Here is a 19,382-nt window from a genome sequence, read left to right as displayed (position 1 = left end):
TTATTCTGACTTAGTGCCTCCCACTGGTTTGTTTTCAAACTAGTACACACAGCAACATAGTAAACATGTATTCAGATGGTTTGTACGTCTCAAATTTAGGAACCATACCACCCTAGGGTTTTCTCATGCAGCCTCAAGCCACAGACTGAGGTTCTGGCAACACAAACATTTCCTCTTTCAGCTGCATCACCTGTTAACACCAACATCCAGAAGCCTTGGCTACAAGGGCTCCGTCTGCCACAGCCTGGACCTGTTGGTCCTCACATCCAGTGCATGAGACTGTCCAGAGCCACCCCTGTAATAGCCAAAGGGCTGCCAAAGATGCACAGAAATTGGCCCAGGAACCCACCAATGCAACTTCTCACAGTGAGATGATCTCAAGTAAGGGCACAAAATGACACTGGAAGATGTCCAGTTTAGATCAGACACACATCCACTCCTAGTTAGCACCCAGCCAGTGTTCGTTTTAGAAGGACTCAACTGTCTCCCCCCAGCCACCAGGAGAGGAGGTGGATCCATGTTGCAAAATCCACTGTTACATTTTGGATTGTCTCTGTAGCAGTGATAGACTTCATATCACCAATGATCAGACAAGCCACAGGGCCCTAGTTGTCCTCATTCAAGGAGAAGGAAGAGGAAACCAAAGCTATTTCTAGATTCACGCCTCTGGCTCACAGTCACCCATCACTCCTCCACTCATTAGGTTGGCCTCAAGCCCCTTGCACTTAATACAGCTAATTTCAAACCTAATAAGGGCAGGCATGACCCTGCCAGGCAGCACTTTGGAGCCCTCTGAGGTCTACCACTTGAGCACCTGAATGCTGAAAATCCCCTTCATGGGTTTCCCACCTTTCCTCCCTGACTGTGTGATGGGGAAGGGGGGAAAAAACCAAGCCAAGCTTCATCCAAACCCTCACAAACCTGAGCTCTTGCAATTAGAGCTGGGATAAGTGATCTGCTTGTGATTGCACAGCTGGGGTCTGAAGACAGATGCGTGCACAGAGGAAGGGCCAGAAATAGATGTTACTTGGAGAAGGCAGAGCTATCTGGCCCATTTGAAAGGAGGAAACCTTGACGAAAGGCACTGGGAAAATTCTCAGTTCAGCAGGAAGTGTCAATTTAACCCAGGATGGGAAGGGAGGTGTGTGTGAGGTGGAAATAAGTTTTTGAGACCTCAGAACTTGTACACGAGCTTCAAGTGAAAAAAAAAAAAAATGCTCAGACCCAGCTTGTAACACCCTACAAAGGTCCCGCCCAGGGTCCCCACCACCCTGTGCCAACCCTCCCTGGCAGTGTATTAGGCACATTTTTCATCTTATTGACTCAGCTTCACCAGCAGCCATCCAAACAGCCATCAAAGGAGAAGGGAAACCAGAGCAGCAGCAAAAATGCATGGCAGTAACTCAACAAGCCTTAAGCTCCATCCCGTGGTCCCAGCCCTGCATGCAGCTGCACCACGAGGGGATTGGGACAGTATCCTTCACTCCCACCCACTACTGTACCTGGCTACAGCAGCCCAAGACTTACAGCAGAGTGACATTTCCATTAATCCTTTTATCCCTGGCTCCTATGTGCAGAGGCTGCAGGAAATGTCAGGCCTTCGAGCTGAGCTCCCAGGGAGGCAGCAGCTGCAGAGCAGCCAAGGAGGTGCCTTGATGTGCTGGCAGAGTGCTGAGGCCACGGAGGGGATCCCGGGTGGCACCAGGCTCCTGCCAGGCTGTGTAGGGCCTCAGGAGCCACTCTGGCTGCCAGGGAGCAGTGGCACAATGGTCTGAGAGCCTTTGGGAAGCAGCAGGGAGTCACCAGCCCTGCAAGCACCAGGTCTCCATCCTCGGCTGTCCAGCATCCCCCACGGGGAACATCCACCTTGCAAACATCCACACTGCCAAGTCCCAGGAACAGCATCAAAACTCACTGGCAAACACCAACCAAATAATATACCTACTCGCCTCGAGCTCCAAAAGGCAAGGAAAGAAAGATGTGAAGAACGTGATCAATCTTATATGGCCCAAGCAGTAAACAAACACATATTTCATCACCACGTACCAATCCTAACTCTTGGCAGGAGATAGATGTGGGGTTTTTTCCACTCACAAAAGTAATTCCAAAAGACAAAAACAAACACTTTGGGGAAAAGCAGCAACAATTGCCTGTGTACACATTAATGGCACATTCAGCCTCAAAGCAAGCTGACATGGCCTTCTGAACTCCTACGACATCCAAACTAATTTCATCAGGAATCAAATGTTATTCATTTTATCTGCTAGATACATAAACAGCAACTGCACAATTGACAAACAACCCTCCAAAAAAAAAAAAAAAAAAATCAATCGAGAACAGTACAGAGAGAACGATTCCGCTTCCCAGGAATAAACAACTACACAAAACACAAAATAAATGCTACAAATCAAAATAACAAAGAGCAGAAATCAGGAATATCCCAGTGGTCAGCATTAACGAAGGTTTATTATGAAAATATGCAATTCTTTAAGCTCAAAAAGGCTCAGTGCATGTTCACAATGCCCTCAACTATTCATGCCCCTTGGTACTGCAGATCTTCTATTTAGCAAGTACTTTACTGTCACTTAGCAACTGTAAATGGTTTTCCAAAAAGGAAGCTTTTGGGGTTTTTCAGTTCACATCATCTCTGAGCAGACATCAAAAGACAAATCTATCCTGCTCTGCAGGTCGCATCCGTCTCCTTGCCCCAGGAACAAGTCTGTATCGATGGCCCAACGCACCCACACACTCAAATGGATGCACTTTTCCACGGAAGAATCCACTAGCACCGCTTTCCAAAAAGCAGGGATAAACAGTCTCCCATTCAGCCCATCAGCTCGTGCCTGAGGCCGGAGCCTCTCACCAACCCATTTTCACCTTTTATACCTACAGGGGAGTAGAGAGGGGTTTGATCTTGGACACAGTCTCTTGGACAAAACATTTCAAGCCCACGGAGCGCCTTGCACAGTGCCCTGAAATTCAGGCTTTGTTTTATCACCTTGGGAAAAGTAAATACACATCTAGAAAAGAAAACAGTGCCCTCCGCCCCAAGGATGTGGAAATTCCCCGTGACACCACTCCCCAGCTAACAACGCCCCAGCAGCTGGACACTTGTGCAATGTCCCAGGATAACAGGGCTCCAACCTCTCAAGCGCAAAACATCCCTACCCCAGGCCCGCTGCAGACACCAGTTTAAGAAGTCAATTAGGAGCAGAGCTGGCAGCACCACGCCCCAGGATTTGTGTCAGAAAAGCAGCCTTTGGTTAAAAACTAATGAGCGGGGCAGGCTCTGGCTGTGTGCTGGGGCAGGCGGGCGGCCGCCCCAAGCTCCGCAGAAAGGGAAATGTGCGGCAGCCACCAGGCTCGTTAGAGCGGCCATCAAAGCCAGGGCAGTTCTTAGGAACCCAAACCCCTCAGCTTCCCAGCAGAAGCTCTCCCCGTCCTGCACTGCAGCCCATTCCGCTTCCCCGTGCGTTTGCTTTTCCGTCTCCTGCCCTTTCCCACCTCTGCCTCCCTTTCCCCATCAGCATTCCCCTTCCCTCTCCTTGCTGTCCCCCCGCAGGCACTTTTGGGATCCGCCTAAGGAATCACATTTCCATAGGGAGCAGAGGGAACGGGGGACAGCAGCCGCTGGCACTTACATGTAGTGCAGGTGAGGGTTCTTGGCAAAGGCTCGTGGCTGGATGTTTCGTAGTCCTGAGTTCTTGATTGTCCTGCAGAGAGACGCAGAAGGGCAGCAATGCAGTCAAGGCAGACAACTGCTCCAAAGCCCTGCTCAGCACACGAGGTGTGCTGGGAGCCCGCGATTCCCAGGAGGCAAATCTGTCCCCGGGGAGCCTCCACGAGCTACAAGCAAAGAGGGAATCGGGTTTTTCATCTTCATCTGATGTGGTAACACAGCACAGGCTCCGCGCAGAGCGGCTGCTGGGCGAGGCTCTGCTCCCACATCCACCAAGGCTTGCTGGGGTGGCACAGGCTATCTCCTGCTCTTCTCCTCTCCCTCCATCTACACAAGTAGCACTGCACAGCAAACCTAACCCCCAGCAAAGTCATCTCCCATCTTCATCCACAAGAGGAAGCCCTGCTGCTTGCAGCTCTAATAAGGAAGGGTACTTTCCATAGGGAATTATGGTTCTTGAAGGGAGAAGGATCCTTTTCACAGCCTGCTTTGGAAAAGCTCTATCAGTACTATGATCAGGATTTATCAATATTCTCAAGCACGTGGTGTGACTATTGGGGGTGGTCCTGTGCAGGGCCAGGAGTTGAACTCGATCATCTTTGTAGGTCCCTTCCAGCTCAGCATGTTCTGTGATTCTGTGAATGTCTGCTGTCCCTGCTGCTTTGTGAGGTGAGGAGAGAACAGCAGCCAGCCTGCTTAGAAGGGGTTTTGTGTGTTAGAGGTACAGCTTGCTGGAATTTGGTTACTGAGTGCTCAGCCCCGTACACTTCCTCCAGCCCACATGGGAGCTGTACTTAATGTAGAGCTCCCAGTGAAACACATTATTAGAGTCTCTGATTAGCCCTGAGCAACACTCTGCATCTCACACACGCAGCATCCAGGGCGCTCACAGATCCAGAGGATGTAGGAGGGGGAATTAAGAGACTGGGTGGCATCCTTGCTTGGCCAGGCTTCCCAAGCATATGGAAAGTTGCTTCAATCTCATGGACCTCAGCTCCCCCTCTAGGAGGCACAAAACTGACCTCTCCCCACGCTCGGAGAGCTGTGCAGGGAGATGCAATTCCCTTATTGCGCTGCACCACCGTGATGGTAACTGCACTAAATGGGGACCAACAGCCCAGCAATGAAGGATTGGTGGAGACAGCTGGAATTTTACGTTGTGCGGCTGGAATGAGTCAGAGCAACGCTTAAGGCCAGAACCAGAACAGCAGGGGAGAAGAGAGTTCAGGGCTGATGTGTGCTGACAGAGCTGTCCAGAGCTAGCAATCCTTCTCACAGACCCAGCCAAGACCAAAAAGCATTTCATCTCCATTTTGTGGAGTCTCATAACAAAACACGGTAGATCCAGCAGCTTAAACTGGCATCATGGAGGCTGCAGAGGGAAGGAAGCCACGGCTCTGCTGGAAGGAAAGGGATGCCCAGGCCCATTCCCCTCCCCAATGCACAGGACATACTCACAGCCTCTGGAGTCCCGTGTACAGCTCCATGTCAACAGCGTTCAGCGTCTGCAAGTTCTTCCAGTTCTCTATGTGTCTGTGGAGAAGAAGGAAAGGCTCAGCTGTGGCACAACCAGATGGCTGCTGAGCCCATGCCAGGGACAGCACACAGAGGGAGGATGTCACACCCTACCACCCAGCCCCATTCTGTTTTCCCAGCATTTTGGAAAAGTCAAATAACATGGGTTTACCCACAGTTTCAAGTGCAGAACGTGCAACCAAACCATTGAACATCCTGGCCCAAGTCATTGCCCCTGACTGTACACATCAGTGAACGAAGACACAATTGAAATGGGTCATGCAAAAAGAGGGAAAGCAAATAAAACCTCTCAACAAAAACTTAGGGCCTAAATGAAAAAAGTCATATATTTGTGCAGCCTCTAACTGGGGCGTATAAACAGGGCCCTAATCTTCGCTGGCTGGAAGCGCTGCTGGCAGGAGAGCGCCAAGCTTAGTTTGGAAACATTGCCTTTATTACAAATTCCTCAGTCGCCTGGGGCAGTCTGGCAGGTATGTTATAGAGAGCAAAAACAGAAATAGATCTGTCACCGCAGGATCGTTTTCAGTAAATATTAGAGGCGGGGGAAGGTGACAGATCCACAGCCCCAGAGAACAGGGTCCCCTGTTATCAGCAGCACAGCAGTGATGCTGGCAGCAGTGTGGCTACCTGGTGGTGGCCACAGGACTCTGCTAAGAGGCTGCAATGCTGCGTGGTGTGAAAGGAGTTCATCTTCCAGGCAATCTTTGGCCAGTTCTGGCTTTCTCCGAGATTAAACTCGGACAACCTCCCACCAGAAAGCACAAACTTTTTCAAGAGGGTCTTTGCTGAGAAGCGTGTGGAAGTAGTCTTCTTTAAAAGTCAACTTAGAGGGGGTAAAACATCTGGCAGGTCCCCTCGGACAATATGTGAAAGAAGCCCAACTTTGAAGTCTCTGAACACATGCACGCAAGCTCACATCTGCCTTGATGCAATAGTTGGCTTTGGACTTGACCCTGGAGAAGGGAAACACCTCCAAGCAATGAAGGGTTGGAATGATGAGAAAACACTGAGAACTATCCTGTGATTCTAGGCAAGAAGGTTGCAGGACCCCACATGGTGGTCCAGAGGGTGAGCAAGCAGAAGAGGGATCTTAGACCACTTCCAGAGCAGCCACAAGTTCTCCCTCCAGCATTTGCTTTGCCTTGTGCTTGCACAAGAACAGATGAATTAGCGTGACAGAAGCACATGGACCTGCTTGAGCCACACCCCAAAAAAACATCCAACTCAGAAAAAGTAAAACACAAAGCCTGGATTGAATCCCCTCCTATTTCTTAGCTCTCACCATGCAGATCCAAGTAAAGCAGAGACCCGCAAGAGTCACCTCTGCTTTCCACATGTCCCAGAATTTGTCTGCATGCCCAGAGGGGTTATTCTAAGGACCCAGCACAAGCTCCCAAGTGCTGCTGCATGACAGGGTAAATCACAGTTCATCCCCAATGCCCTGCTCATCAGCTCAGATCGCCTGTGTCCCAGACACAATGAGAAACAGGACATCTTTGCAGCCACTTGTGCTCCCTGCCAATGTCTACAGCTCCTGTGAACATTTCCAGAACAAAACACAGGCTGGGAGGAGCCAGTCAGGAGATCCAAGAGCTCAGTGAAACCCTTTGGAATCAAGGCAGGGCTGCCAGCTCAGGCCCTGGTCAACAAAATTGCAGGACCAAGCAAGGCCAGAAACACAGGTCAAAAACATTTCCCATCTGCAATTCCTACATAGCAAAGTGAAGGTCCTCCAAGAGAAAGAAAGAACACGGGAAGGAGGAATGGGATGATGTGGGTTTGCCACCAGGGCATGCTGAAGCTCCAGCATCCGAGCAACGACCTTCAGGGAGGGACGGAACAGTCCCAAGCCAGGAGTTATGGAGCAACCACAGCTGGGAAGGAGGCGGCGGCCAGATTGGCTCTTGTTTTATTGATTGAGTTTGCTAAAAAAAGTCAAGGTTATTTTTGACCTGACACTCAAAGCCATGTGGGCAGCATTCTAGAAGAGACAGAAAAAGACCTGAACTTATTCCCAGTGATGTGCCCAGGCATGAAATTCCTATGACTCAGCACCGGTGTAGGGGGGTCTTGGGGCCTCCCCATGACCAAGCCCCCCTCCCACAGTGACATAACACTAGACTGTAAATACAGCTCCACAGCCTGTATTCCAGCCTCCCAAACAAAGCCCAAGAACCTCCTGAGCCAGATATGCTTTGGTACATTTCTTAACATAGTCATACCACACCCATAAAGAGAGAGACAAGAAAAACAGCAGTGGAACTATACATGTGTGTACATGTATAGGATAAACCCCCAACCTAGCAGCTGCTTTATGTAGAGTGCAATGCAGAGAAATAGCAATTGGCTGCACAGGTCAGCAAGGTCTTTGAGTCCTTTAAGCTACACAAATACCTCCCTTCTCAGGGATTTGCAGAAATGGCTTTTCCCCTTAACTCTCTGATTTTTCAACATAGCATGAGTTGCACCCTTGCTCCTAGAAGTGACAAATCAGTCTTGGTTTACAGGCACCTCAAAGATACACCAGGAAAAATATCTTCTTTTGTTCCCTATTGCTTTAGAAAGAATAGTGTAACTTTGCACCGGCTGGGTTCGCCTGAACCCACTTAAAAAAACAAAACAGAAATGCATCTTATTCTGAAAGCTCGAGGAGTCAAGCTGTGATTGCAAAATTGGCAGTGGTTGCACAGGAAAGCAAACCAACCAAGCAGAGAAACTCCACCCCTGAAACTTAAGTCCCTCTCATGTCCTTCAGTATCTCAACTAGCTCCCCCTCTTTTCCTTCCAGGGTTTTGCTTGCCCTAGAAATCTTATATCCTCCCGCTTGCTGCCGAAGACTGAGACCTTCCCTCCTCCTCTGCCTCAGTTCATTAACCTGGCAGGAACACCGGTGCCTGGTTCACACCAAATACAGCTGTGACAGCTCCCAGCCCTGCCCTGGTCTCCTCAGACAGGCATTGAGGTATGAATTACAGTCAGTGGACTACAGTTTATTCCTCCCTGCACACCTCTAAGTACATATTCTTGTGGCATTCCTCAGTTATTACTAAGGGAAACTCCCAAAAGTTTCAAGAGCGTTACCATGCTTCACAAAACCTGAGGAGCTCACCATGGGCAGATCCACCTAGACTCACGTCCAGCTTCTAATAGAGACCATATGAGGTGCATCACCTACACAGATAATGTTGCTCACTGATTTTTTGGGTGGAGGATGGAGGGCAGGGCATGTTTGTTTGAATACTCACTTCCTTCTCATACTTCTTGTATGTTAGAAGGGTCCTGCTGGTCCAAGTGTCCCTGCTTGCACTGCAGAGCTGAATTATACCATGTCTTCTGCAGACCAAGCCAATTCCACCTTGGGGTCCTCCCAACTCAGACTGAAACACTGCACCTCTCATCCCTTACCCAAACATACACACTTGCATTTTACATCCATTTTCTCTTGTGTCAAAATTGTCTTTGCTTAAGCAGCTCTTTTTCTTTCCTGGCACTTCTTCCTCCCTCCTTCACAAGCAGGAGCCAGGCCCACCCAGCTATCATTTACAAGCCACATGATGCCAGCTCTTCTAAGGCAGCGCATCTGTACCCATGAAGTGCAAGGCAAATTGTCTCAAGTGCCCTGAAGAGACACTAACTCACATCCCAGAAGTGATGCAGATATATTGCTAAGGCAGAGTCCTGGCAGAAAGGTTATTTCACTTCTGATTTCAGACCCAGCACAACTAATGCTCACACTTGGTGATCAGTGCAAGAACCACTGTGATAGACACACAGAAAATGGCTCTCTATTTCTTTATCAGCCTATTTAAGTCCTTCTTCCTTGAGTAAGAGTGACCAGAAACAGAGCAGACTCCAGGAGATCTCACTTGTGTAACAGCATGAGCAGCTCCCCAGCTACACTGACAAAACCATGAACTGCAGCCTGAGATCACACTGGCCTTTATCACAGCCCCATCAGCCTGGAGACTTGTGCTTACCCCATTATTAGGCATTGCACCAAGCATTTCTATCCACCAGGTCATTTCCAACAGACGCAATTTCCTAGCCAGCAGCAAAAGCCTTGTTACACCCACATTTATATTCACCCCACTTGGCATTGCAGAGCATCTCTTGGGTTTGTTCTGCAGCTCTTCCTGTTGGCCACCCTCAACTCACTTTGAGCTCCAGCAGCAAAGCCTGTGAGCACACTCCTGCCCCTTGTGCCAGCATCCTCAACAAAAGCATGAGCCATCATCGCCTCTGAGGAGCCTCAGCAGTTCTCATCGTTCAACACCTCCCACCACCACTTCACCTAGCACACCTGGGCCATACAGTGTCTTCTCCAGAAAAACAAGCCACTTGTGATGTAATGCAGCATCATATTAACCTCTCATCACAAAGTCATCCCTTTGCTGGGGAAATCAGCTGCCTTTCCAAAGGACAGCATAGGCTTAGCCTGACAAAAGCCAACCTTAGGAGCCCAACCCTGCGTCACATCTTGGTCTCCATGTACCCACAGACCTGCCTTTACAACTTGTTGAAAGCCTTGTAGGCCACTGCGGTCAGACCAGTGGTCAATCCCCGGCTCTGTGCTGTGTCCCAGTAAAGAGCAAACCCGTGAACCCCTGTTTGTCAGCCCAGCAGCTCACCAGCATCACATCCCGCTCACAGGTCCCGTGTGGAGCCAGCAAGGCAGCCGGCTATCTTTGCCCCTGCATCACACAGAGGTCAGTGACCTTGCTGACCATAAGGTCACCAGCGCACAGGACTTAGGTATCAGCAAGTCTTGAGAAGTGCCAGGACCTTGCCCTGCTTGCTGGAAGGGGGCTGGTAGCTAACAAACCTGTGGGAACAGTGATTCTTTTCATTCCCAGAAGGAATGACTGTGTCTGACAAAAAGATGATAGGCTGGTGTCATCTTCTTGAGACTGCACAGCTTCACATGCTCCCCTTGCAGCCCAGGGCCAATGCAGCAAGGGAGACTGGGATATCCACTGGGATTCAAACACAGCCAGGCTCATTTCATCCCACATGCACAAGGCAGAGGTGAAGAAACAGCCTCATCACAATTTACCAAGCGATTAACTTGAGGCTGCTTAATGTGTCTGGCCTTCCTTCACCCTCCTCACACAACAAGGATAACATTTGTCTAATCTCTCTCAGCTTTTCAAGCATTGTGGTCAGTAGCTAAAAAAGGCACCCAACAAGCACCAAGCATTACACAGCGTGTGTACACGTGCTCCCCAAATCTGTGTCCATCCCAAACCGGAGGGAAGAGACTTTTCCCAAGGATGCCATCAGCTCCAATCAGTGCCCAAGCAGATGACACATCCCTGCTGTGCAAGTGCCACCACTCGTGTCTGGATGCTGGTCAGTGAGTGAGCTGCGTGCCAGCAATTAGGCAGCACCCCAACATACCCACAGTTGTGTTATATATATATATATATATATACACACACGCACACACACAGGGAAGGCAAGCAGAGCATTTACCTCCTCTCTCTTGTAGTGCAACAGGAAAATTGATTCGTCACCCAGGCATATTAAACCTCACAATCCAGACAGACACATTAGCTTTCAATTACCTGATATGTTTAGCATTATAAACAAACCTCCTGGCACGCTAACTCCAGACCATGCAAATGTGAATTTGATTGCAGCGAGAATAAAGGAAAGACATCTCTGAACCCTTGGCCAGTAAATCCTGCCTCCTCCAAGCAGAGGTGCTGCAGGTGTTGATGGGAAGCCCTGAAAGTTGGTGCAGGACCCATACAAACCCAGGGATAAGCACAGCCCTTGTGCCTACTGCCAGCTCCTTCTATCCATCCGTCACACCCTACCTGAGGCTGAGGAAGCCATAAAGGAATCAAGTACCTTTCACAGTATTATAAGGCACTCATCATGTAATTTAATGACTGAAGGCACAAAGGACTTGATTCCCTCAATATGAAATTTATAAAAGTGAATTGGTAACAGAAACTTAAAGGCAAGTGCAGCTGAATAAAGACTTACAAGGACAACATTTTCCCCGTTTAAAGCACAGTCTTCCCTTTCCCAAAAAGCATAGAAAAATCACCCAGCAGTGGATCATTAAGGATAATTTGAGGGAAAAGGAGGGTAGAGAAAGCAAATCCAGCTTTGTAGAAACAATTATGAGCATAACTCCACAGTGTAATTGTGATTCGTCAAGGTAACGATCATAAAACACCACTGCAACACAGCTCCCTCTGCGCCACTCTGCTCCTCCTGCCAAGGTCGTGTCGGGGTACGTGGGTGCTGCAGGGAGTGTGACAGGGATGCACTCAACCCCCATCCCATGGGCCCGGCCACATCCCACCCAGCCATCCAGAGCAGACCCTTCCAGAAAGGAGACTCTTCCTGAGCAAAGGAGAAAGTTCCCAATCCCCAGCTGAGGAAGGTGTGGGAACAGTACAGCTCCCCACAAGCCGCTGCACAGTGGCATCTCAACAGCCTTCTGGAGAAACCCAACTGCTAGACACAAGCAAGTCACAGGACACAAGGAATTAGGAAGGACTCCCTCACAGAACACTTTTCAGATGAGCCCAGATAAGTTTTGTGTTCACCCCAACAGCATCTGCCTGGCCCCTGGCTGGCCAGTAGCATCCACAGGGTGCAGAAGAGCTGCTACAGCTGCACTAACAAGATTGTCCTATAGACACCCTCCGATGGAAGATGCCCCGAGAAACAGCTTTAAGCTATGCTGAACATGTTTGGTTTCTTTCCCCAGGCTCTGCACTTATTCCATCCTGCATGGCACCCATAAGGACACACGGGAGTTGGATATCAGAAACAGGCAGCAGTGACAGCACCACCAGAACCTCATCCTTTGCTTTTGTCCCCGGGACAGGAGATCCTCTCAGGGTGCACTGTGCTCCATGTTTGTGCTCCAGTTTCGTTCTGTGATCTCCTCAAGCCTCTGCATCCCCCACCAGCTCTGGATGATGACTTATGAAGCAGAGCGCATTCCTTTCAGGGACAGTGTGTCAGTGTTACTAGAGGACAGCAGGCTGCCTGGTCGCAGCATGGACAGATGGCCGCAGCACACACGAAGCAGTATGTTCCTGTTATCACACACTGCATCCAAAGTTTTTCACTGTGGGGAATTATTCCCAGGCACATACTTTCAGAAAGGAAGAAATAGGTGTAAAGTAGGATAGCAGAGCTGAAGAAGTGCTGTGGGCAGCAGTACAGCTGCCACCACAACAAATACCTGCCCTAATATTCCATCACTATTACTCAGCTACTCCTGGGAGGGAGCAGCCCTGGGGTCCCAAGCAAGGACTGAGGTGTCCAAAATCATTCCAGTGCTGAAGAAACCTCATTTATCAGAGACAAGGAGCAGCGCAAAAGCCTCAGGAGGAAACTCCCAAAGGCTGCAGCACCTCCTGCAGGGAGCAGGGTTGAGGGGACAGTGCCCAAAAAACCCCTCTCTGTAAGGGCTGGGCTCGTGGTTCAGCGCCAGCTCCCTGCCTGCCACCTTGGCACTTCTCAGCTCCTGCAGGCTCTCTCCCTAACTCTCTTATTTATTCCCCACGACTATCTGACCCCTGCACAGTCCCAAACACGATCCAGAGTGAGAAAGCATGAAATAGGATGAGCAGTTTTGTCCTGCAGACATGGATATAAATACACAAACACAGACACCTTGGGTGAATCATCAGTAAAAGTGAGAGTTCACTCCCCACCTGCAGCATCAGCCAAAGCTCACTCCCCTTTTCCTCTGAGTGACAAAACCAATTATATTTCCCCAAAAGGCCATTTCTTTCATTAGTCTCTGGCAGGAGAGCCTACAAAGCCAGTTTCCTGTGCCCAGATAGGTGCTTCCCACTGTTGGACATGGATCTGGGGCACGCAGAGCAGAGACCCCTGGCTCAGGACTGCTAACGTCAACCTGTGCGTGTCTAATCATACCACATCTCCAAAATAGCCATGCAGCTGGCTATAGGATGGGAGGGCAACTCAAGGACAGGAAAAAAAAACCATTCCCCTGGGAGTTTTACACCACACAAACCTCAGGGCGAAACAGCATCCTTTGGGTTCCTGCACCCACGTAAAGCAAAAGAGCGCCTGTTTCTCAGCAGTTCTCCAAGTACGTGGCATGCCAAAGGAAAGGATGCTTCATCTATAGGGTTGCATATGCAGGGAGAGCCAGCAGTGTGCAACATTTTGTGGTCTTTAAAGATCAAATGGCGTTTTAGAGAGGAAGCAGCACCCTGGTCAAAATCGGCTTCAGTAATCACATTCTGCTTTATTAAACCCTCCTTGAAACTTCAAACTGGAAGTCAGATTCCGTCACACTCCCATCTCCAAACAGGTCTGGGGCTTTTCATAAACCAAATTATAGTATTTTTTTTTAAATAGTTATATATCTATATTTATATATATAATTATAGGCAAAAAAAGCTGCCAATCTCTACTCCAAAGGGAGTTGCTCCTCTCCTGGAAAGGACAGTGCCTACACACATTAGCAAGAAAATGGGAGGTACTAAAGGTGTGGGATCACTAGAATTCTTCTTAGCAGGAGTAACTCTTGATAAAAAGCAGTGCCAAAGAGCATGTGGTGGAAAGGACACCCCCCCAAAAAGACACAGAGCCTTGGAGATGGTCAAGACGATATTCTGGTAGACCACAGTAGCTCAGCTAGGACCCAAAAGGGAGCTCTGCCAGCCACATGCACTCAATGCGCTTCATGCTGTGCTTGAAGACAGGAAAACGGATGGAGGAGGAAAAGGAGAAAATAAAATCTCCCACAAACTGGCTGTTACTGTGAAAGATGGCACTGGGAATGAGGAGGCAGGAGCAAGAGTCCAGAAAAAGCAGACACGAGAGCCAGGAATGGGGCTGTTCAAGTGCCATGGCTGGAGGGGGCTGCAGTCCTTAATCCGGACCTGCTGCCACCCACCCACGCAAATCCACAAGCACGCTTCCCAAAAACCACAGCCACCATGTGAGTCTCATTTCAGGAGTTTTACATCCACATGGGCTTTATCTCTAACCCTGTTTTGGTTCAGGTGCACATTTTTGGGCAGATCCTTTCCACTGCTCCCATGGCCAGATCCTGAAAGCAGCACAGAAACCAGAGCTTGGAGCTCAAACCATGGCTGCCAAAGGGTGCCCCAGCCTCTGCACAGTTATGGCTATCCAGCAGCCAAATCCAGTGCCTTCCCACACTCCCTCACCCTAATTTTACCTCCTCTGCTCCCCCACAGCTCTACCACCCCCGTAGTACAGCTCACCCCATTTCCCCAAACACAGGGAAAGCCGCTGGCCAAGAAAGACGAGGGAGAGACAATCTTTTTGGACTTGGATGCTGCTCTTGTGAGGCTGCTGGTTTGTTTTTCTTCCTCAAACATCTCCCAGGGAGCCTGAACTTTGATCCTCCAGCATTTTGGCTCCTCAGATGTTTATGAAGCTCAAACAGGCACGCAGCAATGCCCAGCTGGGCTGGCCACAGGCCAGGCTCCCAGCCTCTGTCCTCAGGACAGCCATGGGCAGAGCAACTCCAACCTACAAGGAGATTTTCCAAGGCCCTTGTTACCTCCACAGCATCACAGATCTGCCTGCCCAGGTTCTGGCTGCTCCCTACAAAGCCAAAGAACCAGATAGATCCTCCATAAATTCTCAGTTTATTTTTCAGCCAACTGCCATGACCCCCCGAGGTCTGTATCTGCACTTCAAATAAATCACAGCCAGCTCTGCCCACCCTCCTCAGCAGCAATGGAGGGGCTCCTCCATCACCCAGGAGAAGGGCTTGGGCCCCTTTTCTCCAGGAAAAGCCATGAAAACAATCTCTTCCCTTCCCTCCACAAAGCTTTTCCTACGAGGGGCACACACACACTGACTTGGCTCTTATTGCAGAGGTGTAAGAACAGAAGCATCACTCAGGAGCAGGGGGATGTACTCATTAAGAATGGTGACTCAGAGCTCAAGGCTTCCCAGGATAACAGGTATTTTGTGGGAAGTCATCTGGCTCTGAAAAGGAAAAGCAAACCGGCATGCCTATAAACATGACACAGGCAGAAAGAGGCAGGGAGGGGAAGAAAGGAGAGCAAGGAGGCAACAGACACTTTAAAAGCTCCTCTCCCAGCACTCTACTTTGTTCTTATAAACATGTAAAAAGCACCTTGCAAAAATGTTATAGAAGACACTCTGACAGTCAGAGACGCTGCTAACCAGGCTGTGGCGTTAGAGCTGATCCAGCTGCACAAACAGCAAATCCTGGGACGGCTTCTATCTCCTCAGCTCAATCTGCCATTCCTCTGCATAAAGGCATAGCTGAGCTATGGAGAAGCCTCTGCTTGCCTGGCACCTTGACTTCCAGTTTATCAGGACACCAAGACCAGCCCCCATCAACCAAGACCTCACCATGGGCTCCTCCTTCACCAGGGCCAAAGGTGGGCTGAAACCCTTGAGCTCACACTGTCCAAACACGCTGCTGTTGAGCTGCACTGGCTGCTAATCAGATCAGATTTGTTTTACACCAGGAGCAAGGCAGGAGGACACAACCTGAGCTACTGCAGCATGGCCAACACGTGGCAAACATTAACCCAGTGCTGACATCCCCACCCTCAGCCAGCAGGGTCTCCTTGCACCATTTGAAGATGTTGTTCAGCACTGGGGCTTGGGGCTTTGCACAGAGGTTTAAGGCCACAGCGGTGACACGTAATGACATCCACAAGATGAGCAAAAACGTGATGAGCCCGATAGCTTTGTGCTCCTGAACATGAGCCTCCTGTTGCTGAAGGATTTCCAGGAGGCTGGCATTAAACTAACAGGTATAAAATCTCACAGGGGCACTTGAGGAATCCAAAGGTCCTGCTCAGCAGTAATTGAGGAGAGGCAGGGAGCAAGGAAGTTACGATGCACCTCCTGACATCGCTTGCCCTTTTGCCATTTGCTCTGAAGATGTATTTAACAGGACACATGTCTTTTTGGTGCCATTTAGGGTCATGGAACAATTTTGAAGCCAGAAAGCAGATCATCAGATAAAGTCCCTCCAGGCACATGTTGGTTTATTATTTTTCGTTTGTTTTTGCAAAGAATCACTCAAACTTTGTTTCTGCTCCTGGGCAGCTGGAGGCCCCAGAGAGTCCCAGCACCAGCCCATCCTCAAAGCAAACTACCCAAGCCCAGAGGCTTATCAGTGAAGAAAAACTCACTCTGCACAAAGAATACGGACATTGTCTGCCCCCAGAGCAGGCAGCCCTCTGGGGAGCGGGGCTGGCTCGCTCACAGCCAGCAGCAGCTGGGCCCCAGAACCCACACTGTGTGCCAGGCTGGGCTTAGCAGGGACAGCAGCTGGCAGGGACAGCCCTCCCGCAGCCAGCTCCTCCTCCCGCTGTGGGGATTGCAGTGGGGTGGAGAAGGGCTGCCTTTGTGCTCCCTCCTTTGCAGCTGGAGTGCTGGGGCCAGGTGTCACCAACCTACACTTTGATATCACCCCACACTGACCTCCCTCGCAGCCTCCCCGCACCAAGCTCCTTGGGGGCCCACCCAGCCCCTCAGACACCTTCAAGCTCACCAGGCAGCCAGACCTGCCCAAAGCCCCCAAACTCAAGCCACAGATATCTCCAACAGCACTGGGTCAGGCCACACTCTGATCTCTCCTACTGCAACGCCAAGACTTGGATTCAGCCCCTGGGACAGGATGCACAGTGTCCCCATGCCAGGCTTGCACCTGTCATGACATTACCAAAGCTTTTTACCCCAAAAATCATCATGTACAGCCCTTCCAGATGTTTTGCTGGCTCTCAGTGAGGGCAGAAGACAGAAGTGAAGGAAGCAGGATGAGGACAGATGGGAGGGCAGAGCCTAGAGACAAAGCAGCACTGGGGTGCTCCAAGTCCAGAAGCTGCAGCTCCCTTCCCCAGGACTCTGGACCCTACAGGACAGCAGGAACAGGTGTAAGACATTCCTGACTCCCACCTGAGCTGGCACAGCCCCCAGCACCACTGACACTGGTGCTGACAGTGAGCACAGCAATGCCACCAGCTTGGGAAATGACTGTGCATCAGCACCTGCAACATCCTCCATGGCTCCCCTGAGAGCAGCAGCATGTGCTGCCTCCACACAGCCATCCCTGCACACTCCTGCCCCTTCCCAGTCCCAAAGCCCTGGGACTGCTGCCCCATGAGGGCATCCCGACCTTCCCCAGCTGTGCAATGAAAGCACCAGCTCCCATTTCCATTTTGGGTGGTGAGGACATCAGGGCTGCCTGGCCATGAGGTCCCACACAAACACACAGATCCAGAGAACCTCTGAGTGAGAGGCAGTACAAGATGTCCTGAAGCCACCCCCAAACGCTGACCAACAGATTCTGCCCATGATGGTTTTAAGCTGGGTTGGTTTTGACTTTTCACATCTTTCCCCTAACTCCCCTTTGAAACATCCTGTAGTTGCTATGGAAATAGTCTCATCAGTATGGGTGGAGCATAGCAGTACCAGCCAAAACTCCCTGTGGCTCCCAGTTGACACCAGTTCCTAGGATCTGGCAGCACTGGAGGTTACTCCAAGTTGCACAGGGAATACCCTGAGCTTAAAGCAATGCTTGGCACTAATGGATGAGTGAGACCCATCTGGGAGTCAAGGGCAGGGACTTGCAATTCACCCAGGGATAAACAGGTTAAATGCTAATTGAGACACTCTCACGCTGGCTAAGGGATGAGAGGGTTATAAGCAGCAAAAAGCTGCAATTTTCCCCATCAACACCCTCACCTGGGGCAGGAGGTGGCCAGAGACAAGGGCAGCAGGAGCAGAGCTGAGCTTTGTCACTGGCCCTGCCACCAGCGTAGCCTCCAGGGAGGCTTCTCCTGCCCGCTCTGCACTCCCAGCTCTGACATGAAGCTAACCAGCAAGGGGGGTGTGAACAGCAACCATCAATTGCTGTGAAGAGGGCTGGAGGGTAGAACAGAAATCTTTCCCGTGTGGCAAGAAGAGCAGCATGTTGGGCAATTGCTATATGCTCCAGTGGGCCCACTTCACACGCTGAGCCACCCCCTCCCACCTGGGAGCCCTGCACAACACTAAGGTTTGACACCACGAGTCAATTCCTTGCTGAAAACACCAGCAGAATCCTTGCAGGCCACGGATTATCCTTTACCACTAGAGCTTGGAGCAAGGTCCCCAGGAACCAGAGACCAGCCGAGTGGGAAAAGCATCTTCTCCATGGCAGTGGACAGCAGGCCAGCAGCACTCCATGCACAGGGAGGTGCCGCTGCCATGCTGGCAGATGCACTGCAGTTGTCACCAAGCTCAGATTTAGGGTAAGTGCCAGGGGCCCCCATCTCCACCACCCCACCCAGCTGGGAGAGAGGGACTATGTGATGCCTCTACCAACAGTGTGGACACCTCCTGCCTCTGGCTGTGCTGAGTAGCTGTGTTCAACCTGCTGGCTTCTGTCACCTTGTCACCAGCTGCAGCCCATGACGAATGACAGCAGGAGGCTCTCCTGGCTGCAGAATGCAAACCAAGTTTTCAGCCACTACCAGGGCTGTCTCCAGCCATTCCCAACTGGAGATCACATCACTAATGGCAGCTTAACTCTAGTGCAACCTGGTGCTGTGGCAAGGAGGTTCCAAGCTGCCTGGTGGGCAGTTACATGACCAGACCCTCACCAGCACTTATCATGGACCAGCACATGTGAAACCCCTTTCACATCATCACTGCAAGCTCAGCATGAGCAGGTTACAGATGTTTTCCCAAGCATTTGTCTCCTGGAGCAGGGATTTTCCTCACTCACTATTGGTGCCACCATGCAGATCTCACCAAGTTTCACCATTCCCCTGTTACCAGCCCTACACAAAGCCACTGGGGCTGTCACACAGCACATCCAACCCTCTGCTCCCAGACCTGCCTGCAAAGGGGAAATCACAGGGGCAGTACCAGCCCAGCACCATGAGGTGCTGTGGCACATCATTGGGCTCACACATCGCTGGTTCCAGGTGAACCTGAGCACAGCTGGACCCTGCATTACAGGGGCACCATCCTGTTGAAAGGGCTAAAGAACAATTTGCACCATCAGGCTGCAAGGTGCACGTCTACAAACCTACTTTGGGAGCACCTTGCCAGATCCCATATGCTCTCCCAAAAGAATGCACTCAAGAGAGAAAACTGGGCTTGATATTGCGCCATCCACGTCTGGTCAGAGATGCTGCAAATAGAACAATTG

The 19,382-nt window shown here is 50.5% G+C and overlaps 1 protein-coding gene across 3 annotated transcripts in view; it reads right to left on the bottom strand.

Moving 5' to 3' along the window:
• Nucleotides 1-19,382, bottom strand: part of NTRK3 (neurotrophic receptor tyrosine kinase 3) — a 219,303-nt gene that overhangs the window by 180,485 nt on the left and 19,436 nt on the right. For all 3 annotated transcript variants that reach the window (XM_042039738.1, XM_042039739.1, XM_042039740.1), the window contains 2 exons: nucleotides 5,138-5,212; nucleotides 3,642-3,713 (listed from right to left, as the gene is read on the bottom strand). In XM_042039738.1, the coding sequence (XP_041895672.1) occupies nucleotides 3,642-3,713; nucleotides 5,138-5,212 (147 nt within the window). The remainder of the gene's footprint in view (nucleotides 1-3,641; nucleotides 3,714-5,137; nucleotides 5,213-19,382) is intronic.

This window comes from Corvus kubaryi, unplaced genomic scaffold (assembly GCF_017639235.1).
Source record: "Corvus kubaryi isolate FWS band 111438036 unplaced genomic scaffold, C.kubaryi_AGA036_p1.0 37394, whole genome shotgun sequence".
Classification (NCBI taxonomy): Eukaryota; Metazoa; Chordata; class Aves; order Passeriformes; family Corvidae; genus Corvus; species Corvus kubaryi.
This window is presented reverse-complemented; position numbering and strand designations above follow the sequence as displayed.